General features: G+C 41.5%; 1 protein-coding gene across 2 annotated transcripts in view; it reads right to left on the reverse strand.

Moving 5' to 3' along the window:
• The window catches only part of SMAP1 (small ArfGAP 1), a 94,333-nt gene that overhangs the window by 2,423 nt on the left and 72,211 nt on the right, over positions 1 to 19,699 (reverse strand). For both annotated transcript variants that reach the window (XM_030042993.1, XM_030042983.1), the window contains 3 exons: positions 13,873 to 14,000; positions 1,932 to 2,100; positions 959 to 1,287 (listed from right to left, as the gene is read on the reverse strand). In XM_030042993.1, the coding sequence (XP_029898853.1) occupies positions 959 to 1,287; positions 1,932 to 2,100; positions 13,873 to 14,000 (626 nt within the window). The remainder of the gene's footprint in view (positions 1 to 958; positions 1,288 to 1,931; positions 2,101 to 13,872; positions 14,001 to 19,699) is intronic.

The following is a 19,699-nucleotide window of genomic DNA, read 5'->3' on the forward strand; positions in this document are numbered from 1 at the left end:
AAAAGACTGTTAGCAGTAAATCCACAGATTTTTCTGGTTTGACATTTTGAAATTCCCACCTTTTAAAAATTACTTTTCAAGGCAGAATGACAGCCTGTATTTTCTAATTGGGGCTGTTTTATCCATGTAAGAAATGCTGCTTACCTTCAACAATGTTTACACCACAGGACTGAGCAGAACAGTAAAAATTAATATAATCCAATTAAGTACATCACTAAGGCTCACCTCCTGAGTTACTGCAGTAAGCAGCATGGAATTATTATATTGTTCTTATAATTCAAATAATAGCATGAAAAAAAGTTGCTATCATCCATCCTGAACTCCAAGGGAATCACTTAGGTTTGTCATCGCCCCCCAGTAACCTCTCAAGTACCAGATTTCAAGGTGTTTCATTGGATAATGTACAAATACAGCACTAAGTCTACACGAACACTTTTAGAGAACCTTTTAAACATGTTTAAGAAATTTGTAAGTGGCATGGAAATGCTACAGATAAATAACAGATTAGCCTGAGCAAGTTTTCTACAGGAGAATGTTACGAGTGCAAAGCACGGCACATTCCACTGAAATTTATCCTGAAGTCTGTAAACAAAAGTATTAATTGTTAAGAGCTATCCTCAGGCAATTAAACTCTGCTTTTAGTTATAAGGCTGTGTTTACATCTCGGTATCCTGTAGCTATAGCTAAGCTAGCTTTTTACCTGGCTAGCTCAGATGCCAGGATGAGAGTAGCTACAGAAGCAGAGAACTGGTCTACCTTGGCAAAATTTATTCTCTGCTTATGTATTAGTTATATCTAATGGAATTATTCACTTTTTTTTTTCCCCGGTGCCTCTGAGCAGTTCATAGTCCAGCAGTCTGTAATGTGGCTACACCACAACTACAGCCAAACATTTTGTGTCCGAAAAGCAGCAGCTTTTCTAAAGCACTCTTGTCTGGGAATAATAGCAAGTCTTTACCTGAGAGAGGTTCCATGGAGCTTGTTGGCTTTGTTGCAATCCATACTTATTTTGTGGCGTGACCATCTGTCCCACCATTCCACCTTGAGGTCCAACGACATTTTGAGGAAGTCCCATCACACCAGTTTGTGTAGCACCAGTAAATCCATTGGGCATTCCCATTCCTACCATCACACCTGTGCTCTGTCCCATGACTGGCACCGACTGTCCCATCACGTTTCCCATCATCCCAGTTGCTGCAGGCACAGGAACTCCCATGGCTGGAAAGCCTTGAAAATGAGTGGATGGTTGTGTGGTAAATGGCATAGAGGACGACCCCATGAACATACCTGAACCAGAGAAGGGAAGACTTCAGCAAAAGTGTTTTGTCATTTTTCTCCCCCATCCCCGTAAGTCAGAAGCGCACCAAAAGAACGTTAAAGGGTAACTCTGTCCAGTTGTACGTCAGTGCTGTTAATTTAGTCTCTGGTGAAAGTAAAAAAAGGCTTAACAGCTCTCAAAGGAAAGGGACTCACTGCCAGAGGTTAACTGCCAAAAAGAGTTTGGCAAATCCCTGCGGTGAACCAGACCCTTTTAGTCGCGGTATTGGAGGTTTTTGTTTTCACACAAACATAGCTGAAGTGAAGGTATGACAGCTCTGTGCTGATCCGGCCAGCCTGCTGTTGGCACCGCGGAGACCCAGACCTCGAGCGATGAATTAGATGGCAGAAGCTGAATTCACAAATCTTTCAGGAAATTGTATACTGGATAATTTGAACAGCTATAAATACATTAAAATCGCATACTATTTTTTTCTTGAGCTTCTGTATTACATTTCAGTAATTTTCTCATTTTTACAAATAATAAAGATAAAAATCTTCGCTTGAATATAGGCAGCGGGGTACCCAACCCTACATTTTATACTTGTAGGACAAAACTCTTCTAGGTAAAGCTTAAAACAGGACTGCACAGAAATCTTTACAAAATTATTTACCTGGAGCATTTTGCTGCTGCATGGTTCCTGTGCCATACAGTGATAAGATGGAGTCTTTGGAGAGTTGTTTCTTTGCTGATTCTTCGGATTTTGTTGTTTGCTCAGTGAATAGATCAAGATCCCCGGATGCCGCAGACAAGGTGGCAGCTGCTGGTTTAGTGGAAGTGCTCTGGGAAATAAAGGTCAGGACAGACTACTGAATGAAACCGGCAGAAGATGTTACATTCAATATTTACTGCACATCCTCACTCCTGAACCAAATAAAAACCAGTTCATTTACAGAAATTAACTTGAAGTAAATGAGGATTTAAAAAGCTGTGGTATGACCAAAGACAAAAAAGCAGTACATACGGTATGGAAAGAAGACCAGACGGAGGTTACAAAACACGCAAAACTAAAACCCCAACCAGCTCCAGGGCGCACGCATACAGATTATCCACTCCTGTTGCTCCTACATTTTTCATCAGTGAGAAGCGTAAATCATGAGCTGTGGTTAGATTATGAAAAATAATTAGGAAATCAATAAGGAGATTACAATTCACATCTCATTAACCCTCTCATAGGCAGAATAGATTAGAGAAGAGCGAAAACAAAAGATTAAGTGCTCTGGAATATACTACTCCAACTAAGATGAACATGTTTTTTGGAGAAAAGGCAAAAGTAAAATTTCAGTTGATCTACTTAAAGCAATAACATTTCTAAAATACATTGTTTGTAACTGGCTTAGAGTTCTTTAAGCACATTTCATTTATTGAGAAAGCGTAATTATCTAAAACTTACTGTAGCCTACAACTGAAAAACTAAAATGCACCCAGACTGTCAGGCTTTTTACTGCTCTTGCACCGGAATGTTGGGTAAACAGATTACATCCAGGTATCTTTCAGTGCTGTTGCTTTGCTGCTCATGCACTTACAGCTCCAGACGGGCGCTTGCCTAGGGAACTAGTCAACACGCTGCGTTCTCGTTGTATTTCTTAAAATACACAACTCATCCTGTTACCAGTGGGAACTTTCGATGCGAATCAACTGTATAGGCACTGAAAAAGAGCCAGGATCGCAATGCATACCTAAATTACAGCCTTATTTTAGTCCAGCTAAATGCTGCCCAACTGCTTAGCATACACCTGCCTAATCCCACGGCACCTCTGGGTTTCGACTCTTTCCTGCACTGAAGGAAAATCCTCCTTGCTCTACCACTGCGAACGGACTGGATCTGCAACCAGGTCCCTCCGTTTGCTGTCGGCGCATACCAAAGTTCGTCAGACAGACAAGAAGCCACCACGACATACGCAGATACGGTAACACACCTATATTGTTGCCTAAAGCAACAACCTCCAAACCTTTCCTGGTTTTGCTGGCAGGCTGCTGACTAGGCGCTGAGAAGTCCACTACGGTCACACTGGGTTTGTACAAACACCACAACACAAACATTCAATACGCAGCTTCAGAAAACACATCGGACTCCTGAAGTGCTAAAAAGCTCTCGAAAAAGCTAAAAAGCTCAGTGTTATATATTGGAGGGGAAAAAAACCCCTGCAAAACAATTCCGGTACCAAGTAAATTGGCCAGAAACCATCAGGAGTGCAGGTTCACATGGCTGATGGTGAAAAATCTCTAAAACTGCTGTGGAAAGGGAAGAGAAAAAGAACAAGAAATGGAAACTCGGTGGCAACTGAAAACCCTGCATTTATACAACAGCTGATGTGGGCCAAGGTCACTAGACCGCAGTAAGCAACAAAAGGGAGGGTGATGGCACTACAGAGGGAAAGCAGACGGAACCAGGAACTGTTCAGCTCCTGTGACACCTTCTCTCTGGCCAAGGTACACTTAAAATACCAACATCCTTATGTACCTATTATAAAAGCTACTGCCTCTTGCTTATTACTAACAAAAATTTCTGGTTGCAAAGCAAAATTGATGTTTTTTAATGGGTAGTAGGAAGCCCTCTCCATTTGAGACAACTCTTTGTCCGTGTGGCACAACCAGTCTTTAAAAATACCAGAGTTGGATTCAATGATACATTCAGGTAAAAGCCCCTCCTAAATAGCGGTGTTTGTTTTACTGTGCATGTACCCAGGAAGTCCCAATATTGAATTGTTCCATACTGACATGGTCCTCCTAGCCTGGCATCTGCCTCAGAGCCTCTGTACGACAGCCGTGCTCAGCGGACTGGAGAAGTACACGTAAGCAGGGAAAGCCAGTTAACAGAGGCGGTTTCAGCAGGGAAGGGGTCTGTTTTCCTCCAGAAGGGAGAAGAGCAGACATGTCTGCTGGGTTTGTTGTTGGTTTGGGTTTTTTTTTAAAATAAATAACAGCATCAAAGAAACTGCTTTCATCTGGGATGAACCACAGTTTGAAGTGTCTCCAAATCTATGAAATACTGTTACTATAGGTGCTTTAACAAAATAAAGCAAATCACTACATGTGTGCACAGAAGAGAAGGGAGAGCCAAAGACCCAGAGGACTGATCATCTATTACATTTATGTCATGAGATAAATATTCACTTAACGTCTCTTCATTCAGTTTGTTTTTTGGAAGATTCTGAGAGGAGCCAAAGCACTGAACAAGCACTCCCTGAAGTATTCATCAGCTAATAAATGGAAGGTAATGCAAAATACATGGCAAGAAAACAGCAGGTGGCATTCAAGCAAAAACAAAAACCCAAAAACATTGACATGATTTTCACATATCTAACATTCTCACACTATCCGAGACCCCTGTAAAAACACACACCTGGCATAGGTATAATAGTTTTCCTTTAAGAAAGGCTACACATAGTGCTCTCAACCAGTCATTATACCAAAACTAAACGCTCGTCAGGTGGTCAGGGAACATACTGCTGAGTGGTTTCATGTCAGTGTAACAGAATTTTTCAGAACTACTGGAAATCATCTCCAATATGCTTCATGTTTAAACATAACTAATTTTTGTCATCACCAGCTTATGTATTACCTGTAAAAGGTAATACCTATCCAAAGGAAGTTTCCACTGTGAAATATTGGTCAGATGTGTCAGGACCACAAATACCGGAGCTGAATCCATCACTTCACACTTGCCATCTCACCACACAAACAGCACATGGCTGACAAGAAGTTTAGATTAAGGCACGAGACTAAAAATAAGTATTTTCATTTTGGCTTTTAATTGCCAAAATGACTGCAAAACAGCAGGTAAAGATCATGACATCCTCAATATTTTAAGTTGGTCTGACAGCTGTAGCAGTCCAGATGGCTTTTGTCCATTGCCTGTGGTCCTGTCACTGGGCACCGCTGGAAAGAGCCTGGCTCCGTCCTCTTTGCGCCTTCCCATCAGGTATTTATATACATTAATGAGATCCCCCTGAGCCTCCAGGCTGAACAGTGCCAGCTCTCTCAGCCTCTCCTCATAAGAGAGATGCTCCAGTCCCTTCATCATCTTAGTGGCCCTTTGCTGGACCCTCTCCAGTGTGTCCATGGCTCTTGTACTGGGCAGCCCAGAACTGGACACAGCACGCAGGGTTCGAGGTGAGGCTCGCTGGCCTGTAGGTGCCTGGGTCCTCCTTCTGGTCCTTCTTGGATATAGGAGTGACATTTGCTTTCTTCCAACCCTCAGGCACCTCTCCCACAAGAGTGGCTTCATAAAGACATAAGCCAGCTCCCTCTGCACTTGTGGGTGCATCCCATCAGGGCCTTGATCTATGTCCAGTTCGCTTAAGTATTCCCTGACCCGATCCTCTTCCTCGTTCCAGCCTTTCCCCCTGGTATCTTGGGCCTGGGACTCCTGAAGGCTGGTCTTGCTAGTAAAGACTGAGGCGAAGGTGACATTCAGTACCTCAGTCTTCACGTTTACATGTCCTGTTGTCACCAGGGCCCTGCCCCTTTCACCAATGGGCCCACTTTTTCCCTACTCTTCCTTTTGTCACCTACGTACTTCTAAGTCCTTCTGTTGCCTTTGACATCCCTCACCAGATTCCACTCCAGTTGGGCTGTGGCTTTCCTAACCCCATCCCTGCATGCTCGGATAGTGTCTTTGTATTCCCTCCAGGTTACCTCTCCCTGCTTCCACCTTCTGTATTCTTCCTTTTTGTGTTTGAGTTTGGCAGGAGCTCCTTGTTCATCCATGCAGGCCTCCTGGCATCATTTGTCTGACTTCCTGCTCAGTAGGATGGACTGCTCTTGAGCTTGGAAGAGGTGATCCTTGAATATCAACCAGCTTTCTTGGGTCCCTCTTCCCTCCAGGGCCTTATCCCATCAGACTCTTTCAAGCAGATCCCTGAAGAGGCCAAAGTCTGCTCTCCTGAAGTTCAGGCTTGTGATCTTCTCTGATGATCCTCAAATCCACCATCTCATGGTCACTGCAACCAAGGCTGCCTTCGACTTTTGCATCCCCAATGAGCCCTTTCTTGTTCATGAGTATGAGGTTGAGCAGAGCACCCCTTTTCGTTGGCTCCTCTATCACTTGGGTCAGGAAGTTGTCACTGATGCTCTCCAGGAACTTTCTGGATTGCTTATGTCCTGCTGTGTTGCCCCTCCAACAGATACTGGGGTGGCTGAAGTCCCCGATGAGGACCAGAGCCTGCAAGTGTGAGGCTGCTCCTAGCTGTCTGTACAAGACCTCATCTGCTTGCTCCTCCTGGTCAGGCAACCTATAGAAGACACCCAGTACAATGTCACCCATCCCTGTCTGCTCTGAAGTCCTTACCCATAAGCTCTCAGCTGGCTCATCATCCATTCCCCTAGTTTAAAGCCCTCATTACCAGGCCAGCCGTCCTGCTGGCAAAGATGGCTTTGCCCTGCTTGGTGAGGTGGATCCCATTTCTCCCAAGCAGATCCTAATCCTCAAACAGGGTCCCGCAGTCAGAGAAACTCCAACGCTCTTGCCAGCTCTGCGAGCAATGGTTGACACGCAGCATCAGTGCTCTCCTCTTTACACTCTTTCCCTTCACCGGCATGATTGAGGAGCACACGACCTGGGCCCCTGTACCCCTCACTAACCACCCCCAGAGCTCTGCAGTCAACTCTTCCCTCCAGATTATCCCTGGCAGTGCCCACATGGAAGAAAAGCCAGGGGTAACAGAGGGCTGGACAAGCTTCAGCACTCCCTTCACAACGTCCCAGATCTAAGCCCCTGGCAGGCAGCAAAATTCTCTAGACAACAGCTCAGGTCAGGTCAGCAGATGGGTGCCTGTCCCCCTCAGCAGGGAGCTGCCCACTACTATCACTCGCTGCTTCATCCTGGTGGCCTTGCATGGCTCAGCATCAGTTGCCTCAGGTGCTTCACTTGGAAGCACCTCTTCGGCTTGGAGGGCCACGAACCAGTTCCGCAGTTGCAAGTCTTCAGGTGGAGCTGGAGCCCCCTTCTCAGTATCAGAAGTCACCAGCTTCCATTCTTCGCCTTCCCCAGAGCTTGCACTTACCGCTCTGGCAGGAGCAGACTCTGCTGGTGCCTCCACTGCGGTCGGGGTCCGGCGCTCCCGAAGCTGCTGCGTCTCTGAGAAGATCCTGTCTGTCTCTCATCCTCTCTCTCGCCTCCTGCCGTAACTCCTCCACGGGCTGACACAGCTCTTGAAGAACAGCACACCTCCTGCAGGTGAGAAGATCTCTCGTGGCCTCACGGAGAGGCTCCAGGCACTCCCCGCAGCCTGCGACCTGCAGGGCTGCATCCATCATGCGAAGCTCTGTCTGGGTCGAAGCCTCTGCGCTGGCAGGGACAGCTGCTCCGACACCCGTAAATCGAAAGAGAGGTGGCCGCAGTGGAAATGAAAGAGGTGAAGAGGACGGTGGGACACGTGGAGTTAAGAGAAAATGGCACACGGGCACTTTCCCGCTACCTGCAGGTCTCTGGCACTGGCTGGTATCTTGTGGGTAAGCAGGGATGGGCTGTAGCAAAGCCAGGCCTCTACTGTTTCTCATTTATATGGTGATAAATAATGGCCCCACACAACATTTTCCATTTCTCCCTGCTGATTGCAAAAGCTACCTGCATTCCAGGGAAGCAGGGAAAACACAGCCTAGCGCATCATTATTCTTATGTAAGCAAGTAAGGCGGTACACTATTAAGGTCTTAAATTCTGTGTACAATTTCTTATCCTTTTTATCTTTCCACTGTCAACAGACTTGCTGGTTATTTCAACTCTTCCTGGTTTTGATTTTGCATATTTTGTTTTTAGGCATCTAGACAGTTCCACTAAAAAACATCAACTGTTATTTCCTGGTAATAATAGATGAGGAAACAAGCACTCAGCTATATTCAGTCCACAGAATCAAAGAAAAACACTAAGAAATATTATCTGTTCTCTTGCTTTAAGGAATTATCTGCAATACCTGAAAAAGTCAGATGAAGATTTCTATCACTGTCTCAGGCGATATACAAGAACATAATTATCCTTACAGTAAGATTAAAAATTCAAATTTATTTCTTGCTGTATGTCCAGTACTCACAGCAGACAATGTAGCCTTTTCTTTGCAATCAACCTTTTCTAGGCTTGAAGACATTTATCTCCCCTGCAGTCTCACTTCTAACTCTTTCTTCAGATTTCCCTTCTCTAGAACTTAAAATATTTTTCCTTCCCTCTAGACTCTGTCCAGCTGCTCCCTTCTGGTTCTGAAGTATGATGCCTGCTCTTCCACTCTGCTCCACCTAAGGCATTTCCAGCACCAAAGAGAGGATAATCATAGACTCACAGAATGGTTTGGGTTGGCAGGGACCTTAAAGATCATCTCGTTCCAACCCCCCCTGCCATGGACAGGGACACCTTCCACCAGACCAGGTTGCTCAAAGCCCCATCCAACCTGGCCTTGAGCACTGCCAGGGATGGGGCAGCTACCGCTTCTCTGGGCAACCTGTGCCAGTGCCTCACCACCCTCACAGGGAAGAACTTTTTCCTAATATGTAATCTAAATCTACCCCTTTTCCATTTAAAACTGTTGCCCCTTGTCCTATCACTACCCTCCCTGACAAAAGAGTCCCTCCCCATCTTTCTTATAAGCCCCCTTTAAGTATTGAAGGGACACAGTAAGGTCTCCCTTCTCTTCTCCAGGCTGAACAAGCCCAACTCTCTCAGTCTGTCTTCATAGGAGAGGTGCTCCAGCCCTCTGATCATCTTCATGTCCCTCCTCTGGACTCGCTCCAACAGGTCCATGTCCTTCTTATACTGGGGGCCCCAGATCTGGACGCAGTACTGCGGGTGGGCTCTCACCTGAGCGGAGCAGAGGGGCAGAATCCCCTCCCTCGACCTGCTGGCCACGCTGCTTTGGATGCAGCCCGGGATACGGTCGGCTTTCTGGGCTGGAAGGGCACAATGCCGGCTCATACTGAGCTTCTTGTCAACCAACACCCCCAAGTCCTTCTCTGCAGGGCTGCTCTCAATCCACTCATCGCCCAGCCTGCATCCATGTTTGGGATTGCCCTGACCCAAATGAAGGAATTAAACTTCAGCTTTCAGATACCTCAAAATAAACATAAGCAGAAGCTACAAACAATTCAATGGATCATATTAGCATAGGACTAAATAGCTCTCCAGTGAGATCCTGCTTAAGTTAACATTCACAATAAAGCAAACTTCTGAAATAACTTATTTTTACATAAAAACTGAGGACTTTGACACATTATCATCACCACAATTTGTTAGCAAATTGAAGCTTGTCTGCTGATCTGTGGCAACCACACTTGGCCTCAGGGGAAAATGAGTATTTAAAGAACATAGAATCATAGAATCATTTAGGTTGGAAACATCTAGTTATCGAAAACATACTATTACTTTACATGAGATTTTTTTCAGACATGAATCATGCAGAACATATACCATCTCTATAAAAACATATTTTTGTAGCCACTGAGCCAATTCTCAGCTCCCAATACAATACAATTCACATCAGGCGTACACACACACACACACACACAAAATCCAAAAAAGTTTAAGTTGACTGGATTTTAGTGTCCTGCTTGGAGAAAGACTTACATTAAATGTTTCGGTGAATTAATACTTTCAAACTTCACATTCTCCCCTTCTCTCCCTCCCTACAAGTTTCAGTGAAGAATGAAGAACACACGTTTGCTGGAAGACATACCCATACAAAGTCTGAAATTAAAATCTGGCTAAAACAATTTAGGAAATTGTTTTAAGTATAGCTAAGACCTTTGCTCAGTTCCTACACAATGTTTGGCAACAAAACAACCTGTTCTAATAGCTATAATTTAGCTATGTTCACTTCACATGAAGAAGCATCACTAAACATACAAAATGCCTTTGTTTTCCTTTTTTCTGTCCATGAATACTGCATAATGGGTAAATTTATAGCATATGTCTTTTATCTCGCTTCACAGTAGAGCAGTTAACTCTTCTTAAACCTCCCCGAGTTTGCTAATAGGCAAAATTCTAGAAAAATTACTCATTCACGTATTGTTCTTTACCAGTCCTTTACAAATTCAACAGTTTTTATTAGCATCCAGCTATACAGAATAGTAAGAAGAAATATTCTAAGTGTTTCTGAAAACTGTAGTAAAGACGCATATCTGAAAGCAGAGTAAAAGTGCATACGATCCTGAATGCTCAAGTCACATTTGAAAAAGGAAAAACAGATGCTTTTGTTTTCATTTGAAAATCACGTCTTGGCTATGTCAATGGTCATAAATCCTACAGTTTGCAGACATTGTGTTGTTTCAGTCTCATAATAAAACATTCAAACAGACATTTCTGTGCTCCACAGTGCCATAAAAACATGTGCATTTAGTACTAAATGCTGCCTTTCAGGTTAAGCTGGAAAAGAAAAGCAATCCTGTAAAAGATCAACAATCATACATTGCTTCTACAAATCAGTTTGAGGACCACCGTTAAATTCCCTTCTCTTTCGACATTCACAAATCCCACTGTGGTATCTTAGAAGCACCTACTATGCAGAACATCATGCTCAAGTATCTCCGAGTGAGAAAACAAGCCACACTATTCCACATTTGATCCCTTCTTCTACTTAATTTTTTCATTTCAATGTATTCTGTTAATAGATACTCAAACAAGTGCTACTCATCTCAACTTAAGAATTGGCCGTGGATTTCTGCTCTACATTTTCCAGTTTCAAATGTAGGAACCGAATGTTAGGGTTACTCGACTGCTGGACTGAGTCCTAGTTTATGCCCACTTTTCCATTTGCAGTCTTGCACAAAATAATGACACAACATAATCACATCACTTTTTTATTTCAAGAAATTAAACAGGCTGAGTCCTTAAAATCTATCATTATGAAGCACCCTTTCCAGTCTCCCGATATTCTCCTGACTCTTCTCTGAATTCCATACAACTTTTATCCATATTACAAAGGGAAAGATCTTACAAAATACTCATACCACTGCCAAAGGAGAGGCACCCTCAACTCCTGTCCAGCACCAGTTCCCAGACTAGACACCACCGTCCTGAAACGCAAGGTCTGCGAGGCCTTGTTAATCCTAAAGCAAAACAGAGCATTTCCTTTGCCCCAGTTCACCAAGCAACCCACGTCATCAGCATCAGAAACCTATCTTCTGCTACCTAACCACGTCCCTGTCTCTTATCTGGGGAAATTATCTGATTATATTACATTTTCCTTGAGATTACTGATTACAAATGGAGGAAAACCAAGAATTAAGTCTTGCAATACACCGTAAGGACCACACGTTTGATAAAAGCTCTGTTTGCGGCTCCTGATTATGGCACTCAAAGAAATGCAAAATGTCACTAAAAATCTGGGCTGGTTTGTTAACAGCAAGTAAATATATTCATGCTTTCTAGTATACAAACAAGGTGATACTTCCCAGATATTGAGAATAATATTATCTTTTCTACCACTTTTTAATCCATTTAGTTAGTGCCATACTTGGTCTAGAAATAGCACAATAAAAGATAAACTACATTTCAAAACACTTCTCTCACAGAAGGTCCAGTGACCAAATCTTTATCATAGAAATGCACTTTAAATGATCTATGTTCTTTAATTGCTAACACATGTAATTCAATATGCTTTAACAGCCACTCCATTATTTAACCCTTCACCAATCATCACCATCCAGGGAATCACCCTTCACTTTGCTTTTTCTCAGTCTTAAATATTTAGCCTTCTTTTGGATTTCCTGTATTCTACAGCTAAATCACTCGTTTAACCAGCAGGTCACATCACTTGTTCATGGAACAGAAACAAGAGGCAGCTTTTCTCTTGTTTCTCAGGCTGCTCTCTTCTCCTGAGCAGAGAGTAACTACATACAAAAGTCATCACCTTCCAGCTTCAGAAAGGCAGGAAAGGGTGAAAACCAGAATTCAACCCTACCCATTACGAGTGTTACTACCACTGGCCCGTTTATTTTAGGGCCAAGCGGAAACTTCACAATTCTAGATTTCAATTTACTCAATCTATACACTCAAATTGGATACATTAAAAAAAACTCAGTGAAGCTGGAAGTGGGCTACTGCTTTTCACATCTAGCTCTACAGGTAGGTTCATCTAGATCAATTTTGACATAAGGCAGTAGAATAGCAGATAACAAGCACTCAGATACTGTTCCTTCTGGTACCTTCAACAGAGACTTCCCCAAGAGACAAGAAAATCTATACCAACACTTTCCTTTGCAATTGTAGCTAACACATCCAAACCTAAATGCCTGTATACAGCTCATTTCCCTCACCATTTATGGGTGGCTTAAGGCATGGTGGGAAGCTTGCGCTATCGGTAGTTTTATGTTTAAAAAGAAATGTGATTTCAGTCTCTACAACCCTACCTAGCATGTTGCACAAAGTCAGTCCTCAGCAACAAGTAGGCGAAGGGAGAGTAAAGGATGAATAATAAAAATTACAATCAAATCTGCTGAACAACTTGGATATGCTTTGAGATGACCACAATGATGAACAGAACATTTGGAAACAAAATTACAATATGCCAGTTCAATCAGAACTCCTTTCCATCATCATCCCTTCCATTTTATATATTATGAAAACTACTGGATAAAGAGAAACAAGTACAGATCACAGGTCTCAAACCATAAATTCAAGAATACATACACTTCTTTCTGGTTCAGCTGAGTGAGACAGAAGGTCTTCTGTAAAAATAAGCTTCTGAATTACCTTAAAAGGGCCCCACAGATGGGGAGGTTAGCTCGGTGAGTACTCTTCCAAAGCCTCCCTCTCAGAAGCCAGTCTGGGTAAGGAAGCCTGCACATGTGCATTCTGATCTGCACCAGCCACATTCACCACCAACACCTTGTTCTTCGAGGCTACTTTAAGAGACCTGCAGCTTTAAGCAGTTTCTCCGTGTGTCCCAAAGCTGCCCTTCTCAGCTACAACAGGCACGGCAATGGGGTCGCTTCCAAACTATCACGGCTATAAGAGAGGGAGCAGGCCGGGTGCAGGGGTTCTGCTACCCTTCCTTGAGGAAAGGCAGGCATACAAGTTCCGAGATGAGACAAGAGACAGATTGGCCCAGGTAGCAATATCAGTTTTTCTTGATATCCATTCTTGATTTTGAGTATGAAGCTTGAGACCCCAATTTTTTAGCAGCTCTGAGACAGAAGTATCTGCTGTAGCCTTTCCTAAATATCAGCACCACAAAGCAGTAAGAGGTCTTAAAAAGTATGACTTAAAGCCCCATAACCTGAGAACATAAAGTAAAAATATATTCAGCAGTACCTATTAAAAAAAGAACAAGACAAAAGAACATAAATTAAAAAGAAAACATGACTACCATCACTAGGGTAAGACAGAACCCAATTTAGCTGGATAACCAGGGGGAATCACAAGGGAAGACCACACTATCTCCTAATTCTATATCCAAGCAGTACGGAAGCTTGAAGAGGTGAGAAAAATATAGCCATTGCAGCTAGAGTCTCCAGCCACGAGTGTCGAGAAGCATGCCTTCCTTCTGTGCGAATGAACAATTCCCTGAAGGAAAATATGCACGTGCACGCACATATTTACACACACATATAACTAAATAAATTTTACCTGAGCAGGAGGTACAGCAGCTGCTGGTAAAGGATTAGAGATCATTGGACCGAAGATATCCAGGTCATCATTCAGCGCTGTGACAGCAGCAGTGCCTCCATTTGTAACAGATGCTTCAGCTGGACCATCTTAAAAAGACAAGAGAATCACATTTAAGTGAAAATCGTTAAGATCTTAACAACATGAGAATAATTAAAGCTGCCAATTCCCTCCTACCCTGCCCCCATCAAAGATGTATTCAATTTCTGAGATAAGACATCTTTCCAACTGTGATACTGTTCAGATTTTGTAAGGACTTCTTTCCCTAAAAAGATGGTATACTAGTGTGCTTCAGAAAAAAAAGCAACAACAACCAATCAAAACACTTAAAGACTTCCCTAAGGACAGCCATGCCAACTTACTAGTACACAGTAATCATTTTTCAAGTGTCTTTTTCAAGCACACGAATGTTTTTAGTGAGAATTTAAACAGATGTCTTACTGAGAAGGCCCAAACATGGTAGCCACGTATCAAAATACACTGATCTGTGCTCTTGAATTAAAATTTGTATTTTAGAATACATACAGTTATTCTTGATATGCTAATTTACTCAAGGGTACATAATTAAACTTTGCATGAAGAAAAAAAGTCCATCCTTCCCCCTTTTTCAAAAGTACTTTGCACTGACTTTATTCTATAGCTCCACATGAACACCCCTGCCAGGCACACTGGGCTAATTATCCCTAAGAACCTACGGCTCTTGCGCTGTATAGAGTTAATCTTCTGCAGCCTTGGTGCTTGTAACCACTTTAACACAGGAATACATTTAGTGATCTAGGTGAAAGGGGGTATGTGGAGGACAAAAAAGGGCCAAAGAATTATGCTTTAAGAAGAACTGCAAGAAAATACTTTAAAAGATGTAGGGACAAAAATATCACAAAATGTTTTTAAGGAATAGAGCAACCATTTCTCCTTTGATTTTAAGCTGTCTGAGAACAAGTAGAAAGAATTGGCTAATAAATTTTATTCCTAAAGTATATCACAAGTGGGTTGCCATTACACAGAGCTCAACAAACACAAAGGTGACTCTAGATTCTGATGAACACTATGATGACTGCATAGTGTTAACAGCATATTTAAGAAAGCTTTTTTAGGCAAAACAGGAAGTTAAGTCTCAAAGTATCCAATACTCACTGTGGAAGTCGGGCTTCTCTGGCAGAACAAACTAGCTGAACTAAGTCAAAACTTTCTCTCCAAACGAAACACCGCCATGACAACTGGCACGGCTGTTTATATATCATGGGAGGATCAGTATTCTAAAATCCCTAGATTACAGTACACTGAAAAAACTAATACTAACATCATAGAACAATTTCTACCTGATGCTTTGACATGTTTAAAGAACAAACATCCTTCTAGCTGCATGTGATGTATCCACTGTTCTCATTATTCAGAGTAAGTTTCTGTAAAGCAAATTTTAACTTACCTAGCATTTTAATTAAAGGTTTTGTTTGTTTGTTTTTAAAGTCACACAATTACACATAGGTAGCTAACTTCAAATATATCCATCAGAAACTTCAGACATACATTTACAAACCAACATAGCAATATATTCCAAATCTTAAAAACAACATAATACAGATTGCCACCTTTAAACTTCAAACTGCATCAAGGTCATAAAAAAATAGTTGCTATATATTTCAGAAAAAGTCAATTCCTCCTTTTACTAAACCGTAAGAAGTTATTTTCCAGTGTCCTGCACCCATGACAGTTATCTACTTGAGTGAAAAGATCCATTTCAAGAGCAGAAGTCAATCATGGGAATATCAGCATTAGCAGTGTAGTGATACCACATGAAACATCTGTCTTACTACCCCACAGAAACATGTAAGGCTGAAGGCAGATGGGAGTTTTAAGCACTTTAAAGTTTCTAGAACTCTAATGCAGACAGAGAAGTGGTCCAATTAGTAAAGAGCATGGTCAAGATGTATTATTTAATTAAAATTAACTCACAGGAAGCTTCCAACACTTATTTAAAATAATACAATGCCATCTCTCACGTAATTGCAACATTCTTTCCCATTTGCTGAAGAATAATCACAAAAGAATTGGTATTTTATTTTTCTAAGAAAAAAGACATAATAGAACAAAAGAGTAAGTCTATTACTTAGAAAGAAGGTCTCTCTCTGCTCTCCTCTACTTTTTTATTTGACAAGACAAATAATTGGCAGACTATAGCAAGACTTGTCTCCCTGCACATCAAATATTATAATTTTTCATTACTTTGTTCTGCCACATGCAAACTCACTGCAGTTGGAGACTAACCTTCCCGGTAGCCCAGGACATCGACAAGTTGGAACAAAATAGCAGAAACAGTAAGAAGCAGCAGTCACTTGACCAGCCTGGAAATCACTCAACTGAGGAAACTATCACAGAAAACTGACAAGATTTTTGGCTGTTAACTCCTACAATGCAGCACTGCATTCTGAAACAATCCGTTCAGAAGATCACCGCTTAGAGACGCTTTCTCATTTCTGTCTGCCTTCCAACTCCAATGGAAGGTGGCTCCCCTTTACTGCCTTGCATGAAAGTATTTATTTTAAAGATACTGCCATACATCTGAAAACTTGACACAGAAGTCATGAATGTCAAAATCTGACAACGTGGAACACGTCAGAAGCTACCACTATCCATGCATATCTGAATTCAGTCTTACTGTAGAGATGCTAACCTTTATGCCTTGGTACATATAGGAAATGTTGCACAGCTATAGCTGCTACAGAAACCACAACTTTGAACTGACTTCACTGTATGTAAAATCCCCAGCATATTTTTTAAGTGCTTACTGCACCTTTTTCATACAGGGAATTATGAAACAACCAAGCAGAAGGGTGCTGGTTTGCAATTCTTTAGGAGCTATATGCTTGCTTTTGTGACTACTCAGGTACACAAATTATTTTATTCTCTAATTTAGTATCAAACATGAACATTTAATAGCTTGGTATTTGCTAATTCTCAAATCCACTTCATGTCAAGGGGAAATTGAGACCAAATTGTGCATGCTAGCTAATGGCAAGCAGACCCAATAACAAGGACCAAAATACCTTGAAGGCAGGGATATGAGAAGGACAAAGTGAGCGGCATTTGCAAGAAACTGAATCTCAGCAAGTATATTTATTGCCCAAACTTGTGCAAAGTTCGTGAGGATAACTGTGCTGTCTGCAAGGACTAAGAAAGATCCAACAACTCCACAAAGGCAAAATAGCCATGGGAATGGCTTGGCAATATTGGATGTTCTGTGCTGAGTAAACAGTGAGTAGCTTGAACAATGACCATAGGAGTGAAGCAGCCACCTCAGCCAATTTTATTACTATGTCATGATTTGACTTTGCTGGGAGGATTGCCATTCCAACAATTCTGACAAGTGAAGTTACAAACTCATCTATGATTATGAAAAAGCTACTTAACATCTTAGCACAAAGGTCTCCTCCTTCCCTTTTTTCTGTTCTGATGAATGGAAGTCAGTGGGCAGCAAAATGACCATATGTACAGTCTGCTCCACCATTCCATCCACACCAGGACTTTAAGATGTGTATAAATAAATATACCGCCAAGTTAAGTAACAAGCTGCTTTTGAGGTCGTTCTGCAGACAGACAGTTCCAAAAACATCTCCCCAAAGGTTCACTGTTTCAGATAAATTTAGGAATGAACCATGCATAATTTTCATGCAAAAGGATTGTGAGGAATTAATAATTTAATGTTCTCATTTTCTCAGTGAGGCACATGTATTAAAAAAATGCCTCTCTTGTCATATTCCAAAGTGGTTCAGTTTCACTAAATATAAAAAAGTTTAACATCTAAGACTGAAAATTTAAATGTAATCATTTACTAAAACAAGCATTTCACATATTTAGAACATTCATGGGAGAAGAGATTTGCAAGAACAAACTATTTTTCAAGTATTTAATACGCTGCTTATAAATTAATTCTATGAAAAAAACAGGTTTTTCCTAGATTGCTTCTGTAAGAGTGTTATTTGGTAATGTACATACCTTTCACCTCTTACTGAATTTTACACTAAAAATAAATATTTCCCTGTCTGTATCAGTGCAAAAACCAGACATTTTGAATTACTGTTTACAACACAGTTTTAAGCCTGTATGAATAGTATTAACAGATGATCCTGTCTTACTGATTTCTCAAAAATGTAATAGTTGGAATACTCTTTATCTATTAAAAAGCGACTCTGAAAACATTCCGTGCTCTCCCCATCCCCCCCAAAACTGAAAGATTCCATAAAGAACTAATTTTCAGAATATAGAAGAAACCTAACAGTGTTTTCACTCCCATTTATTACTTGTAGCAATATTAGTATCTTCATTTAAATTTATGTATATTATCCATACACACACACACAGGCATACACAGACTTGTATTTCAACATAATAGTTCACACTTCTTATATAGAGATTATGGATATTCTCAACTTCAAGGCACCAGGTCATGGATTAGGAAGCACCTCCTCCTCTCCCTTCTAATATTAAAATATTTCTGTAGTATAAGAAAGATACTCCAGCGGAACTCTGAGTTCTAAATTATTCTAAATATATTACTTTTCATTCAACTCATGCCGCCTACCATGAAAAACTGATTAGAAGAGGTGGCGTGTATTTGACAGAAGGAAACATGGCTGTAGTCTTTCCAGGGAACAGGTAAAAATCAGATTAAGTTATACAGTCCTGTCCAAATATTTTGAGAAATTTATAGCTTCAACCATCACAGAATTACTTAAAAACAACTAACTGTTAATCAAGAGTACTTTTCTGGAGAACACGTCCGTAGCCAGGAGCGACGTAGCAGATGTGGCAGAAGCCAGTGCAGGGAGAGCGGAGGCAAGGCAGAGCTTCCACCCTCCGGCAGGGAAGGTAACGCGGGAAGTCAATAGATGCGGTTCTGCACCGTTCCTCCTAGCTGTGGTCCCAAAACTTCTCTTCTTCCATTTATGACAATATGACAGATAATATCCGACTGCTGTCTGCCATGCTGTGCAACAGCAGATGCTGCTGCTAATTTCAGATTAGGAAGTCTTGTTTAAATTTGATAGCAGAAACAAAAGCTATTTGCCAGGATATATTTAGTAAGTGAAGGGTTCCAGTGAAGTTTACCTTTACAGTGCTTTTCTGTACATATTTTATTAATGCCTGACACGATAATTTCCAATTCAGTGCTGCCTTTTGTTATGAAAGCTTTCATATACACCATGAATCCTTGGTATATTTATCTGCACCAACAGTGAGAATGACCAGCGGAAGAGCTTCAAAGGGACAGCAAGAAAAGGAAACAGCAAGAAAGGTCTGCTCTTAAATTTTGCATTACATCTCTGAAACTCATTTTCTATGGGGCAAACTATTTACAAGAACTTTGTTACTAAGCTGCCATGTATTCTTATATATATCATCATTTATAACAGCCATACCAAGACATTCAATAGAGGGAGAATATGCATATGATTATTACATCAAATTACTAGAAAGGCAGAACTGGAAGAAATAGTTCAATACTTTAAACCAAATCTGGGGCAAAGATAGAAACAAGGTACGTCTGTCCGAAATTATTGTGGAATTTACTGCATTAGTAAAATTTTATTTACTGCTAAAACTTTTGCAGAAGTGAAAAAGCATTCATAGGGAGGCCATTTCCATCCAAAGCAGCGTGACCAGCAGGTCAAGGGAGGGGATTCTCCCCCTCTCTGGTGAGACCCCACCTGGAATATTGCCTTCAGCTCTGGGGTCCTCAGCACAGGAAAGACATGGACCTGTTGGAGCGGGTCCAGAGGAGGGACACGAA

This window comes from Aquila chrysaetos, chromosome 2, assembly GCF_900496995.4.
Source record: "Aquila chrysaetos chrysaetos chromosome 2, bAquChr1.4, whole genome shotgun sequence".
Taxonomy (NCBI): Eukaryota; Metazoa; Chordata; class Aves; order Accipitriformes; family Accipitridae; genus Aquila; species Aquila chrysaetos.